Source organism: Scatophagus argus, chromosome 3 (assembly GCF_020382885.2).
Source record: "Scatophagus argus isolate fScaArg1 chromosome 3, fScaArg1.pri, whole genome shotgun sequence".
NCBI lineage: Eukaryota > Metazoa > Chordata > Actinopteri > Scatophagidae > Scatophagus > Scatophagus argus.
In genome coordinates, this window is record NC_058495.1 from 17,391,625 (window position 1) to 17,414,542 (window position 22,918).

Consider the following 22,918-nt stretch of genomic DNA (forward strand, 5'->3'; position numbering starts at 1 on the left):
ACACATGAAACTGTAGCATGTAGCCTCTTGCTGATGTGACTGTGTTTCTTCACATGGTACATAAATCAGGCATGAGAGCAAAGACTGTAGAGAGAATGTGAGATCCAGAGGTGGAGGAGGAAACACTTTCACTGACTTTCATTCTGAAGGCATCCTTGTTCTCCTGAGAAACATATTCACTCTGTACATAAAGACTATTTGCTTTACATTAGTATTAATACATCAACAAGAAGAGTAAACTAACAAGGTTGTCAGAACTCATCAGCTACTTAAATGTAGATTTTAATTATGTTGACTATGTTGTTTCGCACCGTACTGATCTGGATCTGCAGCTTTTCTGCACTTTATAACAAGATTTTCAGGTTATCACTTAGCTTTCTTTGATTGGATTCAAAGAAAGATGCGTTTTTCCTTTTATATGGTGTGTGTGTGTGTGTGAGAAAGAGAGAGAGCGAGCATCCTCTATGCAAAATTACAATACTGCTTTCAGACAATTCACAATCCCATCAGATTGCATTAGCAGATGGATGCAGCTTTGTTACACACTGCATGAACCACGAAGCCTCACCATCCCTGCCTTGCATGAGGACACACATGCCCACATTTTCAATTATTACTTAAGATTCACAAACTAAAATAAGATCTGGTAACATAAGTTTTAACTTAGTGATTGAGGTGTTTGCATGTTTGAGTCGTGACAGTCAGACAAGCACAGACAATATACCATACAGACCATAACGACTGTGATCGACACTTTGTTGACACAAAGGGTTGAGAATCTAATCTAATCACAACTCTCAGTAATAGAAATGCTGGGTCACATCATGTCATCTGTCACAACGTATTGCTTGGCCATTGCTGTAGCGTAATTCTGATTTATTGGCATCATGGGGCACTCAAATATATGCATGGGGTATTGGTGTTATAATGTGGCTCAGCATGAGGAAGCAGTTAGAGAGATACAGGTGTTTGTATGTGTGTGGGTGGTTATTAACAGATATAAGGTTACACAGTTCTCAGATTCTCAGAAAGTCCTTCAGAGTTAGTATGTAGCAAAACTAGCACATAAATTCTCCCTAAATAGCTGCTGGACAGCTTTAGACTTGAGCTTTAGGGTAAAGTTCCACACCACGGTAGAAATTAAAGGCATGTGTATGTGAAAAGTTGGGGAAGAATGAAAAAGAATGCAGGCCTCACCTACACCAAAGGTGCAGAGGGACGAAACAAGCGCAGTGCTGTCTGAGAATGGAACAACTGGGTGTGGCGAAATATATCAAGTGAGAAAATAACCACTGAATCTGTTACGTAGTCACTGATTCATGTGCAAGATTGTTTTCACCAGAATAAGGACAATACAAGACAAAATGCACTAAAACCGTGAGCCTGAAGGATGTAATTTCTTGTGGCAGCATTAAAGACGTTTCTTTTGGTCTCTGTCACAACAAGACTTTGAGGAAACAAAACTGTGCCTGGGGCATTCGCTTGAATAACCTTTAATAATAGTTTATGTTTTTCTAGCCTTTTGTTTTTGTTGATCCTTGTTTGGCTGTCTAGAACGTTGACTAGAATATGACTGATGGATGTCCAGAATTCAGTTCAAGATGGAAAACAGCAGAAGTTACAGTCTACATGTAAGGTGTACATTTAACTTTAAGGAAAAAAAATGTTTTTAATTCACTTACAGTTGGACTGATACAGTGAATTGCGGGGGCAGCCGTGGCCTAGAAGTTGGAGAAGCAGCTTGTGTTCGGAAGGTCGCCAATTCGATTCCCCCACTGGACGGGCAGGAAAAAAATTTGGGTGTGGTCGAGTGATTAATGCGAAAAATGCTTCCCCACTCCATTAGTCGACTGTTGTGCCCTTGAGCAAGGCACTTAACCCCCAATTTGCTCCCTGGGAGCTTGATAGTTGCAGCCCTCTGCTCCTGTGTGTTTCACGACATGTAATTTGCTGGGTGTTGCATGTGTGTTCAACTAAGGATGGGTTAAACTAAAAATATATATACTGCCAATAAAGCTGATTCTTCTTCTTCTTCTTCTTTTTCTTCTTCTAAATGCATAAATATGTCAAGTCGGTGCAAATTCGTTCTTGATTAGTAGTTTTGTTTTTGTCGTGAGCTATACGACTGGGAAGTGTGCTGGTTGTAGCTTGGAGACTTGGTACACAAACATCCCAGACAGCTTGAGTGCATGCATGAACCAAATGAAAGTCTATAGACATGCAGATGGCAAAATGATTGTGGAATACTTTCTTGCTTTTACTCTTTGACAAGACGAACTCGTTTTGCCAGAAAGCAATTCAGTCTTGGAAAGCAGAGATACCCATGCATATTTTAAAAACCGTAAAGTGATACAGAAAATTCTGCAGAACTTCTGCTGCAGCTATGCATGAGAAATATGGGTCAGTGATAAAACTTCTGTTTAGAATTTAGCTAAAGTGCTAAGCTATGATAATGGGAGCACAAGGAGGGAAGGGGTTTTCTAACGTTAGCTACCATTAGTCACAACAAACTGAAAATACCAAACCAAGTAACAGCAAAACCTCTGAGTGGACAGAATTGATTTGTTGATTATGAACCTAAGTTTCCCGGAGAAGAAATGTGTCCTTTCTTTTTTCAAAAGTTACACTGTCACTGTTACACCGTGCAACACACATTCACATTCAGCAAAGTGATGTCCTTATACCGCAATGAAGTCATAGAGAGGAGGTGAGTGAAAATGTAGAAACTGTAAATAGTGATAGCAGTGATAAATCAACACTTTTAGTCCTGCAAGTATTAAGTATTTTTGATTAGAGGCACCTAAACATCTATTACGGATCTCAAGATTCTTTTGCGTTGGTAACTGCTCACCAGCTCACTGCTGGTCACGTTTGTCAGCCTCTGATAATGTATCCTATGTGAATTCCTAATATTAATTTACTTTTCAAGTCCATCCAAATTTATCTTTTACCACAATGGATGTTTGGGTGTTTATTCTGAATTTAATGTTTGCCTGCAGAACTTTTCAGATGAGCTGGGACAACAAAAGTTGTGGAATGCTCAAGAAACACCTGTTCGAATTCCACAGGTGAAGTAACAGGTGATAGTATCACGACTGGATATGAATGGAACATCCCTAAAGGGCTCAGAAAGGCAAAGATGGGGCGAGGTTCTTTATTTAAATACCTTCAAAAGATTTAGAGAATGAGGAAATCTCTGCAATTAAAGGGACAAGACTGAAAGTAAATACTGAATGCTTGTGACCTTCGATCCCTCAATTGGCTCTGTATTGAAAAACACAGTGACTGTATGAATTTGATGTGGAAGAACTCGACTGGCCCACACAGAGCCCTGACCTCCACCCCATCCAACACCTTTGGGATGAACTGGAACAGAGACTGTGGGTCAGGCCTTTTGGTCCAACATCAGTGTTTGACCTCACAAACGCTCTACTGCATGAATGGGCAAAAACCCCCTCAGAAACACTCGATAATCTTGTGAAAAGCCTTCACAGAAGAGTGGAAGCTGTTACAGCTGCAAACCTGTCTGTGTATTTAGAATGCAATGTCATTAAAGTCACTGTAGGTGTAATGGTCAGGTGTCCCAATATTTTTGTCTTTTTAGTATATTTATAAAAAAAACAAACAAACAATAAAATCTGAGTATTAAACATCTTTGTACTGTATTCAATTGAATATAGGCTGAAAAAGGATTTGCAAATAATTGCATTGTGTTTTATGTGACTGACAAACAGTCACCATTTTTGAAATCAGGGTTATATTTTTGTTGTTATGAAACAAAACTTACAAAAAACTTGATGAAAAAAACTGATCTTGATCCGTTAGAGGAAGTAAACTGGGGAAAACTGAGGGAAAAGTGAGTACTTTTGCAGTATTGCAGAAAGATGTTAAAATCTGTGGGCTGCTGCCTTGCTGTTTGGTTCTGTACTAAATTAGACCAGCTACTGGAGAAACGTGTACACACCAAAGCAGAACTGAACACGCAGGGACACAGGAACCCTTCTTTTAAAAGTAATTACAGACTTTGAAAAATGTTAACTAAGTTGCAGTGGTCTAGGTTTAACACATTTCATATGAGGAATTCATTATGTCTTAAACATGGAAATACTGTGCATACATTTTTCTCTCTCCAAAAGGGGTTTTCATTACATTTTGACCACAGTGAACCCACATTCTGGCTCCAGCTACTGTTTTAGAGACTAATATTCATTTCACTAGGCTGTGACCATTAAGAAGCCTACAGGTTTAACACACTAAGCAGCTCTTTTCTTTACCTAGTCATATTTTCACTCCACTCTTTTCCCCCTTCAGCCTGTCCCAGTGCAGGGTGTGTCACAGCTTATCTTTCAACAATCCCTCCCTACCTGTTTTACAGGATTGGCTACTCCTGTCATTCAGAGCCAGAGGCGTGTTGGCTGAGGTGGAGGCGAGGTTGGACAGTAAAAGTGAGAGTACAGGTTGAAGTGACTGCGGGAGATCCGCCCCCTTTGCTCAGCACAGCCATAAAAGCAGGCAGAGTTTGCAGTCAGACACTCAGAGGGATTTGGCTCTCCTTTTGAAGCCTGCATATCTTCAGTTCTCCTCTGCTCAGAGTTGACAACCTTAACCACTGCAAACATGTACAGGAAGGCACAGTCAGTTACAAGCTACAGTAGCGGCACCAGGAGGTCCCATGCAGGACCAGGCTCCGTGTACTCCGTAACAAGAACCAGCTATGGTGGTCTTGGCTCCACCGCTGGTGGTAATTATGGTATGTCTTCATACAGTGGTTCTGGTGGTCTTGGCTTTTCTTCTGGCCAGACATCAGGCGCTTTCATCAGTGCACCCATCACAGCTGTCCAAGTCAACAAGAGCCTGCTGGCCCCTCTGAATCTGGATATTGACCCCACCATCCAGGCTGTCCGTACCCAGGAAAAGGAGCAGATCAAGACCCTCAACAACCGCTTTGCCTCCTTCATCGACAAGGTTGGTTCCTGTGAGCTCAGTGTGTCTTTTTATGTCTTGTGTACAACTTACTGTAGGTCTCATGACCCTGCCTGTCAAAAGTAGATTCTCTTATTTTCTCCTTTGACCTGTAATTGAAAAGAAATGGTTAGACCTTAAACCTTAAGTATATAGAATAGTAACAGCAGTCTACTTTTATTTGTTCAATGAAAATGCTGAGCACTGCTCACTTGATTCAAGCATGTTTTACTGACTAAGCTGACAAAGCAAGTGACTTGTGAATCTTATCTTTGTGATGTTTGATAAATGAGTTACAACCATAGGGAAGACTTTAAAAATCTCAAAGTCTGTTGTCATAACCATATTTTACACCTCCATCCAAAATCTACCAAAAGCAACAGTTGGCCTTTAGCCCTGTCAGAGTCTATTTAGGCCTCTCTGCCCACTATCTAAACATGGGTGGGGATTATATTCCAGAGTCTCACCCACTCCTTACCTGGGAGACTGGTAGAGAAAATAGGGGTGTATCTACACTATCCCCATAGAGTCCAAAGTCTGCCATTTGCACACTGCACTTATCACCTGGCCATTACGGACAACGTGAATGCCATGTAAAGAGCAGCAAATCAAATTTCATCTCTTTTTTATGCTACAACGACACATTCGTACTCATAGTTGCATGCAAGCTTTATGGCGATTTCCTCTGTCTGGAGTGAGGCTCTCTAACCATTATAAACACTTGGACAAAAACTCACGAAAAAGCTCTCATCCCCTGTTAGCTTTGTCTTCTGCGGTTTATCTGCCACACCTAGTTTTTTTATGACTGGACTGACTGTGTGGCCCTCATAGCTCAACAGAGCCTGCAGGATGAGTCAGCTAAAGAAGAGATAGAACAGGTGAAGCTTAAAGCCATATACACAAGTTGGCGAAGGATCAGAACAGAACCTATTAAATTATTGTTTTAAGAAAAGGAAGACTTGGTTGAAAGGGCTCAGAAGCTTCCTTTTTCTTGAACAGCAAGCACACAAAGATACTCTGTCATGAGTTGTTAAGACTAGGGTGTGGCAATTCAGATATGCGGCTGTCTGATCAGTCAAGCAGGTAAAAGTGAGGCATTTTAAAACCTGATACCACAATGACCCGCTCCACAAATGCACTAATCCTTCTTTTTAAAAATTTATTATTTATTTTAAAAGTGATTTATGAAGCATCCAACAATCTTCCCTGATTTTTGTGTTGCCACAGGTCCGTTTCCTGGAGCAGCAGAACAAGATGCTGGAGACCAAATGGAAACTCCTGCAGGAACAGACCACCACCCGCTCCAACATCGATGGCATGTTCGAGGCCTACATCGCCAACCTGCGCAGACAGCTCGATGGACTGGGCGGTGAGAAGGTCAAGCTGGAGGGAGAGCTGAGGAACATGCAGAACCTGGTTGAGGACTTCAAGAAGAAGTGAGTGTTTGCATGACATGGTCACTAGTCCGAACATTTTTGTGATGAAGGGAGCAGATTTTCAAAATGGATCAGATGTACTGAAGTGTTGCTTTGCACTCCAACAGGTATGAAGATGAAATCAACAAACGTGCAGCTGCAGAGAATGAGTTTGTGCTCCTGAAGAAGGTAAGAATGCATCAAGAGAGATCAATAGATAGATAGATAGATTGATAGATTTTAATCCTAATCCTCCAGTGAGACCAGTTATGACATATGGAATACTTTTCTTTCTAGGATGTTGATGCTGCCTACATGAACAAGGTAGAGCTGGAGGCCAAAGCTGATGCTCTTCAGGACGAGATCAACTTCCTCAGAGCCGTCTATGAGGCTGTACGTATCTATAATTTTTAACATCACATGATAATAACCATCTGGATTAAAACTGCTGATCATCCACTCATTGTGTAAATCAGCTAAGAAGAACAGCTTTAACTGTAGTGCAACAATTATTTGTTCTACAGGAGCTTCGTGAGCTGCAGAGCCAGATCAAAGATACCTCTGTCATCGTGGAGATGGACAACAGCCGTAACCTGGACATGGATGCCATTGTGGCTGAAGTGCGTGCTCAGTACGAAGACATTGCCGCCCGCAGCAAGGCTGAAGCAGAGACCTGGTACAAACAGAAGGTGAGTGAAAAGCAAAGCAGACATTCATTTTGTGTTTTTAATATGCACTTGCAACACTTCTCTCAAACACACTGGATCATCTTCTTGATACCTTTTAATATTTTTCATAATAGTATGAGGAGATGCAGAGCTCTGCTGGCCAGTACGGTGACGACCTGCGTGCAACCAAGGCTGAGATCGCTGAGCTGAACCGCATGATCGCTCGTCTTCAGAATGAGATCGAGGCAGTCAAGGCACAGGTATTTTTGAAGAACTTTGCATGGATGCCTCATTATTAACACACTTCACTGTGTAAGAGAGTCTTCAGTTATTGAGCAACCTGTGACATCATTTTCAACAGAGGGCTAGCCTTGAGGCTCAGATCGCAGAGGCTGAGGAACGTGGTGAGCTTGCAGTGAAGGATGCCAAGCTTCGCATCAAGGACCTGGAGGAAGCTCTCCAGAGAGCCAAGCAGGACATGGCCCGCCAAGTGCGTGAATACCAGGAGCTGATGAACGTCAAGCTGGCCCTGGACATTGAAATCGCCACCTACAGAAAACTGCTGGAAGGAGAGGAGGACAGGTGGGATACACTTGAATATTCTATGTAGTTTTTGTAGTTGCAGTATTGGTTTCAGCTGAGTTAAAAACTAAATCTTTATTTTTCCACCATCAGACTGGCTGTCGGAGGAGGCAATGCAGTCATCCATGTGCAGCAGACCAGCAGCTCAGGTATGTTTCTTATTTGTATTTTATACATTGTCATCATCAAAAGTGATACCTGAACTAAAAGACTAACTGACAGATGAATGGATAAATGTTAATATTTACCTGTTTCTTTGTGTTCCAGGACTGTCCAGTAGTGGTGGTTATGGCTATGGTGGAAGCACATCCTTCAGTGGAAGCAGCGGCTATGGTGGAAGCAGCGGCTATGGTGGAAGCAGCGGCTATGGTGGTACTGTCACCAAGTCCACAGTCTCAACAGTCAGTTCCAGAAGAATCATTTAAAAAGGAGAGCCATCCATCTTCCCCTTCAGAAACTCCTGATTTTTTTCTAAATCTCGACCCATTTGTGGTGCTATGCAATACTGTTAAATGTGTTCTGTAAGAGATCTGAACATCTCAAAAATCAGATTACTAAAATATAAGCGTTTCTGAAGGTAAACCAGGTCAATGTGCAAGGCTAAAGTTTTCATTTTCTTTCTGCACTGACTTCCAAAGATATAGAAACAAAGAAAAAAAAACCCAAACATTTGCATGAAGTGTTAAAACTAAGCTAGGAAAGAATTTGAAGATATGTACTCAATGGAGAAATACAAATTTGTTTGCCCTAACATGTTTACAGTTAACTTTTGAACAGATTGACTACTGACTTGCTCTTTCTACCAGCTCTGCAAAATATTTCCTTGCTTAGTTTTGCCCTTTCCCTCAAGAAAAAACTATGTTGAAACCAGATTTATTTTGTTTCTTAGCGACATGACTGTTGCAGGATATGACATCAAATAAAATAAAATAAGTCTGAGACCTAAAATTGTCTTGCCTCTCACCCTCTCTATTGTTGTGATGAATGGAAGGAAATGGTGAATGCAGCCTGGTTGCTTCAAGCTGAGGAGGGTTTTACTTTTAACAGCAAGATGAAATTTCCACACTGAGAAGTCACACGGGGGCAGTGTTTTGTTACTTTTCTACGGTTCACTTCCTGCTTGGTTTTGCAGTCCGCCTGCTGTGCATCTACAATATGTCAACTCTGAATAATCATTGCTGGAAAATATCAAAATTGTGATTCATGAAGGTTTTAGAGCCATCCAAAGTCTTATTTATTATCAATAAATAAGACTTCCAACTTAATCCAATAACAATATCTATTGTGATTCAAACATTAGCTGTTGCAAAGACATAGTGGTTGTAGTGTGTTGCACAACAGCTGTGTCATTACAAAGCGGCTTGTTGATGTTGATAGCACATTACTGAGGAGGTTGAATGATGGAAGAGGTTGTGGTTCAGTCTGTATGAATGATTTTCTGTTAAAACCCAAGCTGGCCTGTGTTCACTAACTCCTGATAGTCAGCTCTTTGAATTCCCAGAAGGGCATTACAGCTGTTTCACTGCGCCACTTGCTTGTCTACTGTTATGTCCTTTATCAGAAGAGAAAAGTAAAAGAGTGGCCCTTTTACAAGCATGGTGAAATGAGAGAGTCAAGATGGGATGGGAATTTAACAAACAGACCTGTAATCACATGGCACACACAAAGAGCAACCTGAAAGAGGGACACGGCACAGACTTTAGGATGATAGCAGGAAATTGTGGGTCCATAGTCTTGCACAGACATGTCCCAACTTTTGTTGGCTAAAAGTTAAATAGTTTTAATGAAGTAAGATATGGTTAGAGGTCAAAGACCGAAGACAAAGACATTAAAGAACAAAACAAACATCAACTGTAGATCAGAGGTCAAAAAAAAAAAAAAAAAAAAAATCAACTGATGAACAATCAACTGGACACAAGAACGACTAAAGTATGAAAAACATGATTTGCATACATGATATCTGCCAAGACAAGCAACTTTCTAAGTTGCTGGCAGGCTTCAGAATTCCAAAGTCTGTCATCATACCCAAGGCTGAGCCAAGTGTTGTGTGTACTGTAAGCAGCCGGGACACTGCCCACACAGAGGTGGACAAACACAGCCAGGACACACAGAGTAAGCACTACACCCCCTACCTCTCACAGTGCAGAGAACAACCAATGGCAAACTTATGAAGTGCATGCTTGTGGGCTTAAACATCTATCACGTGCGCCTGTGGGTAACATTATTTTCTACACACCCAGTGGTATATTTTTAAATGTGCCTTGTGCAATGAAAATCTGTATTGGCAGGTTAACAAGAAGAGACGTTTCATCATCATGACCCGAGGCGGAGAGTATTGGCAGCGATCCTGCATGTAACTACTGAATTTGATGCCAGGGGAATTAAAGTTGACATATACTGAGGAAACATGCCGAACTCTTTAGTTGTAACTACTAATGTTCCCACAAAGCCGGTTATGTCTTATGTTGGAACATGTTGATGCATCTTCTCTTCTTAAGAAAGACGAGACAAGGAAACTTCTCTTCCTGTTTTTATAAACCTGCATTAATCCTGACTGACAAGCCTGCAACCTCAGCTCATACTTGAACCTTCACTTGTGCAAGGCATGTGGACCAGCTGCTGTTCTCTTCTGTGCACCAGTATAACCTGCAATAAGCACCAGCTAAACTACAGAGATGCTGAAAGTACCGTATGAAGGAAATTTGTCTTTAAAGAGGGCGACTTGTCTTATTGTCCTATGTTTAACTATTCTTTGCGTTAGTAAACAATATATCTCAGTAAACAAGTAATGTTGCCTCCATGGACAGAGTAACAACCCTATAGAAGAGTATTAGGACATGCACATAAAGCTTGGATAGTCAGTCAGTTTGGATTAATGTGCTTCATCTTTGACTTCCTACCTGTTTGAAGAATACACACAAAAAAAGTTACGTAACGCAACGCACCTTTAGTTCTTAGTCCCTTAAAGATGATCCTCCATCATAAAGTTGCACTCTTTGATCTACAGGATAATCTGAAAGACACAGGAAAGGAAGTGGTCAAAGTACCAACAATACAACAGGAGGAGCAAAAATGCATATTAAATCATATGACCACTCATAAACAATGTTTTGATACGTGCAAAGTGTCGAGCATGCAATAAAGAAACCATTAAAGAAAGCACTGTTGTGCTTGTCTTCAAAAACGATAAATCATTTGTAATTGTTTTTAAAATTAATTAGTTTGTCAGTGTGTCTAACACTGCAATTACTGGTCATTAATGTTGTTTTACGTTAATTTAATCATTTGCATACTTGTAAAACATAATTGATTTTCTTACTGTGCTAACACTTGTTCTTGTTCTTTCACATCATTTTTATTGCAAGTCATCTGGTCCTATAAATGTTATTATTTGTTAATTTTGCATTGCTTTGTGTGATTTTTGATTAAACATTCTCGAAAAAAAAAAAAAATAACAACAGGATCAACAGGTTTTTCTAAGCAGCACCACCTGCTGTCTCTGGTGGTAACAATGATTGCACTTGTTTGCTAACTAGACATTCAGAAAAGCAGTGAGGCAGCTGAACAGGTCCTGTCTCACACAAGTTGATTTTAATTCATGGTTTGGAAAATTCCCGGAGGCAAAACTTAAATGAAGATTGAGACTCGCACACAAAAATAATTCCTTGTGTTTCCACATTTTCATAATCACTTTCCAGCACCAATGTTGATAGTTTTCATCGCAGTGTTTAGAGCATAATAATAATTTGCCCGATTACATATAATCATAGACTACTCATCTATACTCAATTATTCACATTAAAGTTATTTTGCCTGCAGGACAAAAGACAGCTATGCCTTCAATGAAGAGTGAGATAAGAACTTGAACTCATTATCATATCATAACAAGCTTGACAAGATGATGATTTTCACTTCAAAAAACAACACTATATACCATCAGCTCGTAAAACAGTACAAGCAACAAGCTAAATGAAAAAGTATAAAAAAGATAAAATATTACTGCAGGCTAAAATTATTTATTTGTTTGTCTAAAAATGATCTATCCATTTGGCTGCACATACAAAGTCGTCTAAGCTGAAGATGACAGTTTGCTTATGCTAATTAAGTGTATTTGTCAGCTTTTATTTTTTTTTATGAGTCAGGTGTTACAGCAGCATATCAGCCACCACACAACAGAGAAAAGTTAATTAGGAGGCTGATCCTTCCATACAAAATTACCTTTGTTTTCTTTGCCCATACGACTGCGTGAGGGAACACAATAATGAGCTATTGATTGAGGTGGGATCTTGCACAAGGCTGGAAGAAATCCTCAGGAGCAATTGAAATGATTGACCTCACCCTTAACCCGAGCCCAGCACCATGATCAATAAACATTACACCTTCCACAAACCCCGACACCTCGATCAATACCGGTGAATATCAGCAGCTACGACTGGCAAGCAGTGTGCTGCATGTGGAGTGGGTGAGGGTCAAATCACTTAGTGTCATTGTCAGCTTGTAATGAGATGTGTGTGCATGCGTGTGTGTGTATGTGTGTGTCACAATAAAGTCCAGGAAAAAGACATAATTACTGAGCTTTACATGACAATTTCTTCACAACCCCACATAAATTTATAACCAGTCAATCTAATGTGATGACAAATAAATGTTTTTTTTTAATCCCTTGCTGCAAAAAATTAAATTGAATTCCCACGCAGGTGTTCACAAGATGGATCTGTGTTTACATGCTTTCAAGTCAGTAAACATGACGATTTTCATGTGATAATTCCAGCATGAGCAAACTTCTGGCACATAGAACAAATGTTTGCTGTTGTGCTTTCCCCCAGACACATTTGCAGCTATTACTGTAACCTGAGGATGATCAACGTACAGCATCTGCCATGATTTACAACAATTTAGTGTAGAAGTGTGGAGTAAGAGCTTATATAATACATATACACAGATGTCTTAGTTTTCACAGTGAGCCAGTGCCCTATGTAGGAAATACACTAGACTAAAGTATCCAGACACACCTCTTTATGGGGTTGTTTTTCAGGAGTTGAACTCGGCCTCTCACTTCCAGTTAAGTGAAATCTTAATGCTTCAGCACACCAAGACATTCTGGACAATGCTATGCTTCCAACTTTGTAACAACAGTTTGGTGAAGGCCCTTTTCTATTCCAGCATGACTGTGCCCCAGTGCACAAAGCAAAGTCCATAAAGACATGGCTGGATGAGTTTGGTGTGGAAGAACTTGACTGACCCACACAGAGTCCTGACCTCAACCCCATCAAGCACATCTGGAATGAACTGGAACGGAGATTGTGAGCCAGACCTTTTGGTCCAACATCAGTGTCTGACCTCACAAATGCACTACTGCATGAATGGGCAAAAGTTCCCACTTAAACATTCAAAAATCTTGTGGAAAGCCTTCCCAGAAGAGTGGAAGCTGTTATAGCTGCAAAGCTATATGTCATTAAAGTCCCTGTTGGTGTAATGGTCAGGTGTCCCAAGCTTTTGTCTTTATAGTGTATATAGATATATAGATGTATGTATACACTGTGAATTTAAGCCTGCAATATCTGATGTCCACTTGCGTGCAGCAGAAACAAGTTGTGGAAAACATTAACATGTTAAGTTGTAAACTTGATACCAAACAGTTGCTGATTTAAGCCCAACTTCTCATCCAGCTGACACACAGCAATTTTGGGGTTCATTTGGAGTCGTGTTTGTAGGGAACGTAAGTGCAATATTCACACTGGGTCTCCTGAGGAAAACATCTGACTTTGTGTGCCACAATAGACACCATAAAAGGTATAATTTTGTCGGTTAAGCTGTTTGGTGCTGAGCAGACAGTGTTCAGTGTTTTTTTCCCATTTAAAAGCTTTGAATAAAAATGATAAAGCTACAGCCCAGACATCTAAACAAAGAGCTGAAACTCACAGTAAAGCTCCTTAAAGCCAAGCAGAGCTGTAGATTTGTTTGGTAGTTCAACACTGCAAGAGACCCCTTTCATATTGTTTTCACATTATCCTTTGACACTTTTTATGTTATATTACAAAAATATCAATTATATCTGCTTCAAACGTGCATAGTTTGAAATAAATTAAATAAAAATACCACAACATACATTTTATTTGTCATCCAAAATGACATTCTGTGAGTTCTCAGAGCCTGAACAACAGAGTGAGTGTTTTTGTTCCTACAAGCTCCTGCTAAACCCACGCAGCTGTTTTCACTTACTGCGACTGATTAGACCTCTTCACTCTGCAGGTTTGTACAGACTGAGCTTCATTATCATCCTTCTCACCCTCCTGTTAGTTTTGTGGCAGCTGTTTGGGTGAAACAACTTAGTGCTCAGTCACACCGCAAACTGACACAAAGAAATTCAACTTGCAAGTCGTGTAATTCAAATCGTGCCACTCTGGTGTGAGCGAGCTCTCATATTCGTATCATTCTCACCAAGTTTGATAAAAAGCAGTTAATTCCCGTCACAGTTTCACCCCTCCTTCAACCTGAGCAAAGCTCTAATCAATCATAACAAGTGAAAACACCTGTGCAGGTGTGCGTGCTGGGCCTTTACAGGATGGCTCGCAGATATAATTTCATCCTCTGATCCTTTCCAAGTTTGCAGGTGAGAAATAATAGCATGTTTATTTATTCATGCCTTTGGTGTCCTTGCCGGACGTGTGATATTAAAAAGTTATGTGTTTGTCATTGTTTATGTTAGGGTGGATGTTTGTGTCTCCACGTGGCATGTACACTAGTATATCTGCGGTATTAGGATTATTATGAAGTAGTCTTGCATCACAAGTGCCCAGATTGACAATCCCTATGCAAATAATGATGGGAATGTAAATCTCAGTTTTCTTCTTTGTACTGGTCAGGGTCATGTCCAGTCACCACATCTGATCAGTACTAAATTATGTAATCAATGAACTTTGGGCATTATGCTGTGTTATTCATGCTGTAAAGGTCAGTTATTAGTCTTAACAGAATTACACAGAAAAAAGATCTTAATCTGTGTGAGTGCACAGCCAGTAAAAAGGGAAAAGGTTTACCATTATATATCCTGAAAAAAATAAATTACAAAATGTCCGAGTTAATCAAAGACACAAAAGGAATCAAAAAGAAATTAAACAGTTTCGTAGCTGCCAAGCGAATAGACTATGCTAGTAGTTTCAAATATGCAAATTGGGTAAAGCTTTCATATAACAAAAGTCACTTTGACAAAGATGTGATTTCAAAGGGAATTGCTTTTGGGATGCATTTACAAATTGTAGACCTCAGGTGTGTTATTCTATTGTCTGTTGGTACTGCAAAATGAGGTACGTGTGTAATGTCACAGCATATTAACCCACACAGTTGATGGCAGCTGAGTGATCGGCTGCCTTGTGTTAGCGCTGCTGGTCCATGCCCTCCAGCTGATGTGGTGGAGCTCTTGTCCGGTGTTCAGACGCTCCAGCTCTTAAACAGGGAAAATTTATTGCAGTATTGGCCGTGCTCTTACAGCTCTGGCTTCAGTGGAAAGAAAATAAGGACTTCAATCCTCACTCATTGACTGCAGTGTTTAGTGGAATTATAAATTGTATTTTCACGTATGCATTGTAAAATTGGTAAAATAATTCTTATTAGATTTTGATACTTTTTGATTTCTTCGTGTCAACATTTTAAAAAGTGGCAACAAAAGCACCCTCCTCACCTTTTCTACTCAGTCTTGTTGCACGCAGATTGATGCTTCTTTAGCCATTGACGCTCACCACAGAGTGTGCGTTGAATGAGTGTTTGCTCATGTGTCCGACAGCAGTATTTCTCTCCTCCGTAGGCGCTGGCTCTGTCCTCGGTGACAAGCCGCCGTGTGTGAGTGATGGTGCTTTGAGGCGGGACAGACAGACGTGAGGAGATAGATTACCTGTGCCAGGGCTCCGACACCAACCTATTCAGCCAGTGGGAAGTGATAGATGCCCGGGCTAATTTTAAACTCTATGAACTACATTCCTGTTACCGGCGGCACTGATGGGTAACTAGGGCACAGCTGGAGGGTCTAGATAAGACCTGCACTCACCTGTGTCTCCATGCCTTCCATGCCCTTTCAACTTAATAATGATGGGTTGTTAATGATTGATTAACCTGAGTGAAGAGTTGTTGGGGGTAGGTGCATGTTGGGTGATGACACAGGTGTCAGTGAGGTTGGGCAGATGTTCAGCAATAGAAGCTGAGAGCTGCACTAAACAGCTTCACAAGCAGAAATCGGCAGCTTCACTAAATTGTTTCGCAATCTTGCTGTGATGCTTCATATCAAAGGCCCCCAAAGAAAGAAAATAGGCAGACAGAAATCCGGTAAGCATGTCCAGTTGAGGTTTTTGATACTTTTTCAACCAATCTTGGCTCAAGGGATTGTCAGTTAGTCCACTTTGGTCCGGACTGAGACATCTCAACAATTACAGGATGGATTGCCATGAATTGTGGTAGACTGCTGCTGCCCAGACTAATTTAACACACCCAACAAGTTTTGTCTTATCCAGTGATATACCTTAGCTGTGACACATTGATTGGCACTTTTCTTTTTTTTTTTTGGACACATTCATTCTCAGATGATGTATCCTCATGGTTTTGACTCTTCTGACTTTCAACAATGAGGTTGGCATTTGTGGTCATTTATTGAAATGTCTTGACAGCTTGCAATGAGATCTCTTAATTCTTGTCAGGCCACACCATCAAGTCCAGTACTTTGGTCAATGGATAAATATACCTGCAAAGATAATGATCCAATCAGTCTCACTTGTTCTCGCTTTACATGCATAACATGATAAAGTTGGATACTGAATATAGTAAAAAGTATACCTGCTAACATAATCATTGGGCTGCAATGTCAGCAAATGTTATCAAATGATTATAATCCAAATGCTTTCATCAAAGGGGATCAACTCTTCTTCAGCTGTTTAAACAAACTGATAATATGGTTGAATTTTAACATCAAACTGTTTAGCAGTGCAATGAGTCTTGACCATAATGCTACCCATAATGCTATTCTTGGTTGTGCTACAGTGCAGAATTTACCCTGCATCATTCAGAGACCCTACAGTGTGATACCTCTGCACACTGCACTGCAAATGTTTTGTGTGCTCAGAGACCTAAAAACAAGACCGAGTCATTTAATTGGATCACACGTTAGCAAAGATGTTTGAGAAGGATAAAACTGCTTCACTGCTGCCACCGCTGTAGTGCATCAGCCAAATACATTTTATAGAGCTGATGCAGTATTTCTGTGTAGCTTGCACACTTGTACCTTATCTTTTTACTAATGAAGCGTCTCAAGTACCTTTTTCTGGTGTGATACAATTAGCTGTTATTAATTCCCCTTTTGTTTTAATAATTATAATGTTACTCAGCTTGATTCTTTAGGCTGCACCATTAGTATTGAGTTTAAGTAGTTATATTTTTAGATGTACCAGTGTGACTGGTCGTGGGCAGGTTCATTATCTCTCAGCATGTACCGTTTAAAAGCACCACTAGTGTTGTTCATCAGCTGCTTTTTAGCTTACAATTATTGGCTTTTTAGCATCAACATCAAAGAAGCAAAAATGATTTATTCATTTATTAACCTATTTTAATCTTAATTTGTGAACAAGCACATAATAAAGCCTTTTAAATCATAACTACTACTGCTATCATTGGTAAGTACACCAATTTAAGAACTGATGAAGTTTGAGCCTGTAAATACTGTACATCGTTTTAAGCATTAGATTTTACCAGCGTCAAGAATTCCCTAGTACAAGTTTGTGTAACAAAAAGTTTTTAAAAGCAGTGTATATTGATGTGTTACGCCTTGGGACCCCATGGAAAGAAGCTATCTGCACTCATTATCGGACGAATCAATGGTGGCTGCTGATGTTGATCGGTGTCTTTGACTTTGCGATCTATTACATGACAGTCTTTATTGACACCAAGAGTAACAGCAGTAAACAGACTGTGTATAAGAAGCTGAGTGGGTAGATAACAGCAATATTGTAAATTCTGCATTGTTAACTTTTAATGAGCCCTTAATTTTGTGAGACTTAAAGAATTCAGAGACGCGGACAGGTCAAACATGATTCCAGAAAAAGATGGGACACCGTGTGAAACATAAATTAAACAGAATATTAGTTTGCCTACCTTGCTTGACATATACTCATTCGAAAACAGTACAAAGACAACCAGCAACAAAATGTGTCTCCACATCAGACTGAAGCTTCGCAGTCAGTGATGAAGTTTCTTTTGAAACTAAGTTAAGAACAAAAATCCCTTATGTGGAGCAATGGATAGCTTGAGAATAAAAATAAGAGTAAACCAAGATTCTAATTCAACAATTTCTAAAGATGCACCAGTTTTTTTTTGTTTTTTTTAAAAATCCAATATTGCCTGTCCAGATTAGGAAACAAGTAATCCAGACACTATGTGGTGTTGCATTGTCTTTCCCTTAAGTGACACACTGATCTGCCAGAAGGGATGAATTTCACAGCATTGACCTAAATTCAAATAGTGAATATTTCTTCCAGGTATGATGAACCAAGAATGAGACTGAACAACAAAACTTGAGGAATCTGCTCAGTGTGCTTGCTGAGCTGCATTGCAAGTAACCATTTCACAATCAAGTCCCAGGTGAGTCCAGTCTGTCGTGGTGATGGAGGATTTCTCCTGGCGTGTGCTGAGGAGAACAGTCCCACTGTTCATTAAGGCACACCGGCGATCGCGCTCTGCCCAGCTTCTTCCTGCGTCTGATCACCACAGCACAACCTCCCCACTCGCCAACAGCCGACGGAGTGTTCAAGGAGACGAATGGACACTGACCTTATCAGGTAATAGATATCCCATAGTGGAAGAATGGGTAATTGCTCTGGGTTTTCATTTTGCCCCCTCTCCTGTAGAGCTTTTTTATGGCAGCAGAGGGGTAAAAATCTCCCTCGGCCATCACTTCATACATGCCCACACCACTGATAAACAAGTAGGGGGTTTCACCTGACTTCTCTCTTATTTGAAGGAGGCAGGTTTGTGTGTGTGGCATCACCATTCGTAGTGTGGACGCAGGTCTGCTGTATGTTTTGGAGCAAACGAAAAGCCTAAGGCCCTGTTCGGACAGGCAGTCGTACTGCATGAAAAACAAGGCTGCCCTCCCAAGAAGAATGACAGCATCAGTTGTTTCAGCACCTGCCCTAAAATATTGTAGGCTTATGTTCAAGTGACAACACCCTGAAGTGACCATAGTAAATATGATGAGAGCAAATGAAGACATCAGGTGGTTATTATAGAGCACTAGGTTGTCCAAGTAGGGAGGAGGTTCAAGCTGTCATCAAATGGTTGGACTTATAAGGAGGTAGATAATAGTTAATATGAGTTTATGTTGTTTTAAGCAGGACCACAATCGCTCCATAATCTTAACCATGCATTTATCAATGGAACCACAATGACAAAGCTTATTTATTCTTAAATTAAGTTCTCATTTTAAACCTGAACCTTTCCCCAAATCTAACCGAGTATTTTTCCTACGCCCAACCAAAGACAAATGAAGTGTTTCTATGTGTCATCCTGGAGACCATGGATGAACTTCATATTTTGTTAGTTAAAGTCAATAGTACCATTTGTACCCTGAAAGTTACATGTAATCTGGGGAATAAGATATAATCTTTAAAATTATTGCAACCTTTTCTATTTCACATTTTCTTCTGAACAAATTACTGCGAAGGAAACATGATCCTTCAACAGCTTCCCACCAACACTGTAGGGTTCAGTCCCTGGCGGCACTGATTAATAGTGTATGTAATGATTCAGTTATGTTGCACATGTTACATCAGAGTTTATTCCTGTTGAAAACTGCAGAAATTTTCTGGGTCAAAAACCTGACTGAGTCAGCTGAACATTACTAACGTTTCCTCGCAAAGCTCATATTTCTCTCATTTAAGCATTTCAATCCCAGTTCTTGACATTGAAAGACCACCCATTGTAAGGCTATGGTCAAGGAAAGTTGATACTTCATCAGTCATTTTGTTTTCAGTGTCTGGTATTTACATGCATGTATGATACTTGAAATCACATCTACGAAAATCTACCAAATCTTTGCACTGTCTGAAGCTAGTGGCAGCAAGAGAAAACCAAATCACACTGGTGTTAGTGAGGTTATGCATGACTGTTGGGATGTCAGCTTCTATCAGATCAGCTTGGCTCATGACCCTGGGTCGAACCGAAACACTTTACAGGAAACACTGTCTCTGTGTGCTCACAGCAGCTTTTAAGATTTACTCCCCTGCTGTCTGTAAAGAGCATGCTGGTTTTACCAATCTAAATTGAAAGCTGCTGGAGGGGAAAATGATAGTGGTGTCACAGGCAGGGAGGTGCCAGCGATGGCAGGGACCGTAAAGAGGCAATGACAGGCTCACGGGCTGGCACGTACCAGGGAGAAATGATTACCTCGATTAAGGGAAAACAGAAGAGAGGACAGGAAGGAGAGATCAACACAAACACACATCATCATGCTGATCCACTTTTTGAGATAAAATATAAGCACAGTTTTAAAGTGTAAAACTAAATCCAGTAACGTACAGTGAGTATGTCAGAGCCGTGAAGAGCACTCTGACCGGAAAGCAGGCAAATCACCTTGGCTAAAACGGTTGTTTAGTGGTCATTGGTCAGGGTGACAGTCATGAAGAGGCAAAATCAGCAGGAACATCACAGAAAGGCTTCATAAATTTGCACTCAAGGGGACAGAAAAAGCTTTAAATACTCAACATGAAGCACAAAGAAAAATGAAAGGGGAGGAAGTGATGTTCATACAGTCATAATACAAATAATGCAGGCACGAGGATCACAAGGCAGTCAGGTGATCTACAGAGTCAATAAAATCTCTGAGGACACCTAGTGGACAGGTGTGGTAAAATCAGACCTGGAGATTAATTCTGTACTGCATAAAAACAGTGTTCAGTACATACCAAATTTGCAAACAACGTTGTTATGATACAACTGCCAAATTAAACTTCACAAACAGAGCAATAATATATCTGTAAAGATTTAATAGATATCTTCAGCTTCTCTATTTTATCTGTATATTTAATTTTCTGCTCATCCAGTGTAAACTCAATACATATTCAAAGTCTGCTCAGAGTTATTCAGTTGGGTCACAGCAGGTTACTTCCTCTTTCCCTTTATGTCTCCCTGCTTCCTTTACTGACACCTGTTCATCACATCTTAGTTCCTTCAATCTAAGGCACAAGGACGTGCTCACAGGCCCATCTTATCTTATCTTACCACTGATGCTTGTGATACTGACTCTTTCTCTGAAACGAGTCTGTAATGCAAGCAGTAACGTAAGCACTTCATTGCTAACTGCATGCACAATAAAATGTGGCTCGTTTAAAGGTCATTTAGATGAAAAGCCTCTCTGTCAACACACTGTTCCTCTCTTCTGTACAGTCTGCTCAGATTCGCTGAGCTGCAGTGAAGTGTTGTGTCTTAGGGGACTGAATGCAGCTTCGTGATCAGCTACAAATATAGAAAATTCATTTGTTCTCCTCCAACCACAGAACATCAGTCATACAGACAGTCTCAGTCCACCAGGAGTTCGCCAGCCTTTGGCCAGCTTTCACTGAGGTCTCTACTTTGTGAAAGGTGTAAAAAATAATTGTACTCTCTCCCCCCACTTGTTCTGTGACTGCGTGTGTGACTACACTTGACTTTAGCGGTGAATTGTGTTGGAAAAATCGAAAACAGAAATTGATGTTCAGCGACAATATAAACCTCGGCTGAAAGGTAGCAGCTACAGTGTAGTGTGGCCTGCACAGTGCAGTGCTGCCAGTGAGAAAGCACCTTGCAGCTATGTAACTTCACATTTGTTTTCATTAAATCTCCCTTGTGATGTTGCTCTGTTCTTGAGCACTATTCTGTCTTTTAATATCAACAACTCGCATGAAGCATACAACCAATGAATTCATCGCACTATAGTTTTTATTCTCTAAAATGCTGCTGTTAAAAGGTACTAAAACACGTAAAGGTTTCTCTCTAGAGATTAGAAATGCAGGCACAGAGATGTTTTTAAGTAAACATTTACCGGATTTAGTCTGCCTTAATCAAGCTTTGAGTACATAGATACATTTCTTTTAGATCAGTAGTATGATAAAGTCATATTTTGTCTCTATACCAAATTTGACAGATTAAACGTTACCCCTATATGTGCAGTCATGACATTGCACAGTCTGTAGTCTATTTATCAGTTACAACACCGTGCTGGCAGGTATTGACAAATTAACAAATTGATTGCCAGTATGTAACCTTGTCAATAGATCAAGCTCCTCATCTCCGCGTCCACACGCTCTTTCTTCCCCGACAGATGAAGACATGTCTATTTCATGGGTCAGTTCATTTTAATCAGCGCTCATGCAAATCTCGCAGGCGGGAGAAGCCGGTATCTGACAGTTTGGAGTAATTGAATTCTCACATCCTCTCAGGCCAAGCTGAAGTCAAGTCTGACAACATACAAAGTTCAGATTGGCCTTGAGCTGGCTCAATATGAAATATACACAATTAGGAATATCAATCATATCATATTACTCTGTAAGGACGTGTGTTAATAGGGACTATCTAATGTATATTTTTATATCTATGGGCAAAGTGTGGGTAAAATCTTTGTGTCAGATTACCCTGTCTGACCTAATTATCAGCATGCAAGGGTAAAGTCAGTGAGGCCCTGACTGCTTTTGATTTACTGATAATGCTTTACTTTCTGCACCACAGCTGCATGCAGTGGATCATTGCTTCACTGGTTCCGCTCCCTGCCCATCTCAGTAACAGGCAGAGATCACTCAATATTCAACAAATGGCGCTATGAGGATCCGAATTTAGCCATAATTACTTCAACTACACTTAGAATATTTATCAAATATCAAAATGTCAAAAATGTAAGAATTGGAGTGCTCCTAAAATTGATGTTTTTGGGACTGTGGGAGGAAGCCGGAGTACCCAGAGAAAACCCATGCAGGTGCAGGGAGAACATGCAAACTGGGCACAGAAGAGCCCAGACTGGGATTCGAACCTGGAACCCTCTTGCTGTGCCACAGGCAACAGCGCTATTAAATCAATACAAGCTAAACGTGTAATCGTCTCTCTCAGATCAACCTCTACAGTGGAAGTTGTTCATTTCATTCTCTTAATGTTCTCACTTCCTTAGAGCATAAATGGTACTCAATTTAAATTCCTCTTGACTGTAGAATCCATGAACCGCATGAACCCCTCTTCCACTGGTAATGGCCATGTCTCCAGGCAGCCCAGCCTCCATTAGTGACACTT

The 22,918-nt window shown here is 40.4% G+C and overlaps 1 protein-coding gene and 1 long non-coding RNA gene across 2 annotated transcripts; both read left to right on the top strand.

Moving 5' to 3' along the window:
• The first annotated feature begins 4,524 nt into the window (after positions 1 to 4,524).
• On the top strand, positions 4,525 to 8,575 carry LOC124056654 (keratin, type II cytoskeletal 8-like). The gene is made up of 9 exons (XM_046384310.1): positions 4,525 to 4,965; positions 6,190 to 6,398; positions 6,506 to 6,566; positions 6,675 to 6,770; positions 6,902 to 7,066; positions 7,180 to 7,305; positions 7,407 to 7,627; positions 7,721 to 7,776; positions 7,895 to 8,575. Exons 1-9 carry the CDS (start codon positions 4,618 to 4,620, stop codon positions 8,050 to 8,052), a joined length of 1,440 nt encoding a protein of 479 aa, XP_046240266.1. The 5' UTR covers positions 4,525 to 4,617; the 3' UTR covers positions 8,053 to 8,575.
• A 5,275-nt stretch (positions 8,576 to 13,850) lies between these two features.
• On the top strand, positions 13,851 to 18,859 carry LOC124057189. The gene is made up of 3 exons (XR_006843070.1): positions 13,851 to 14,240; positions 18,145 to 18,444; positions 18,627 to 18,859. It is a non-coding gene; the product is annotated as an uncharacterized LOC124057189 (long non-coding RNA).
• Positions 18,860 to 22,918: the final 4,059 nt, after the last annotated feature.

What these genes read in the sequence shown, in the direction of transcription:
- LOC124056654 (XM_046384310.1), top strand. Translation starts at nt 4,618, where the DNA reads ATGTACAGGAAGGCACAGTCAGTTACAAGCTACAGTAGCGGCACCAGG. An exon ending in CTGGAAGGAGAGGAGGACAG is followed by an intron (nt 7,628 to 7,720) that starts GTGGGATACACT and finishes TTCCACCATCAG; the next exon opens with ACTGGCTGTCGGAGGAGGCA. An exon ending in GCAGCAGACCAGCAGCTCAG is followed by an intron (nt 7,777 to 7,894) that starts GTATGTTTCTTA and finishes TTTGTGTTCCAG; the next exon opens with GACTGTCCAGTAGTGGTGGT.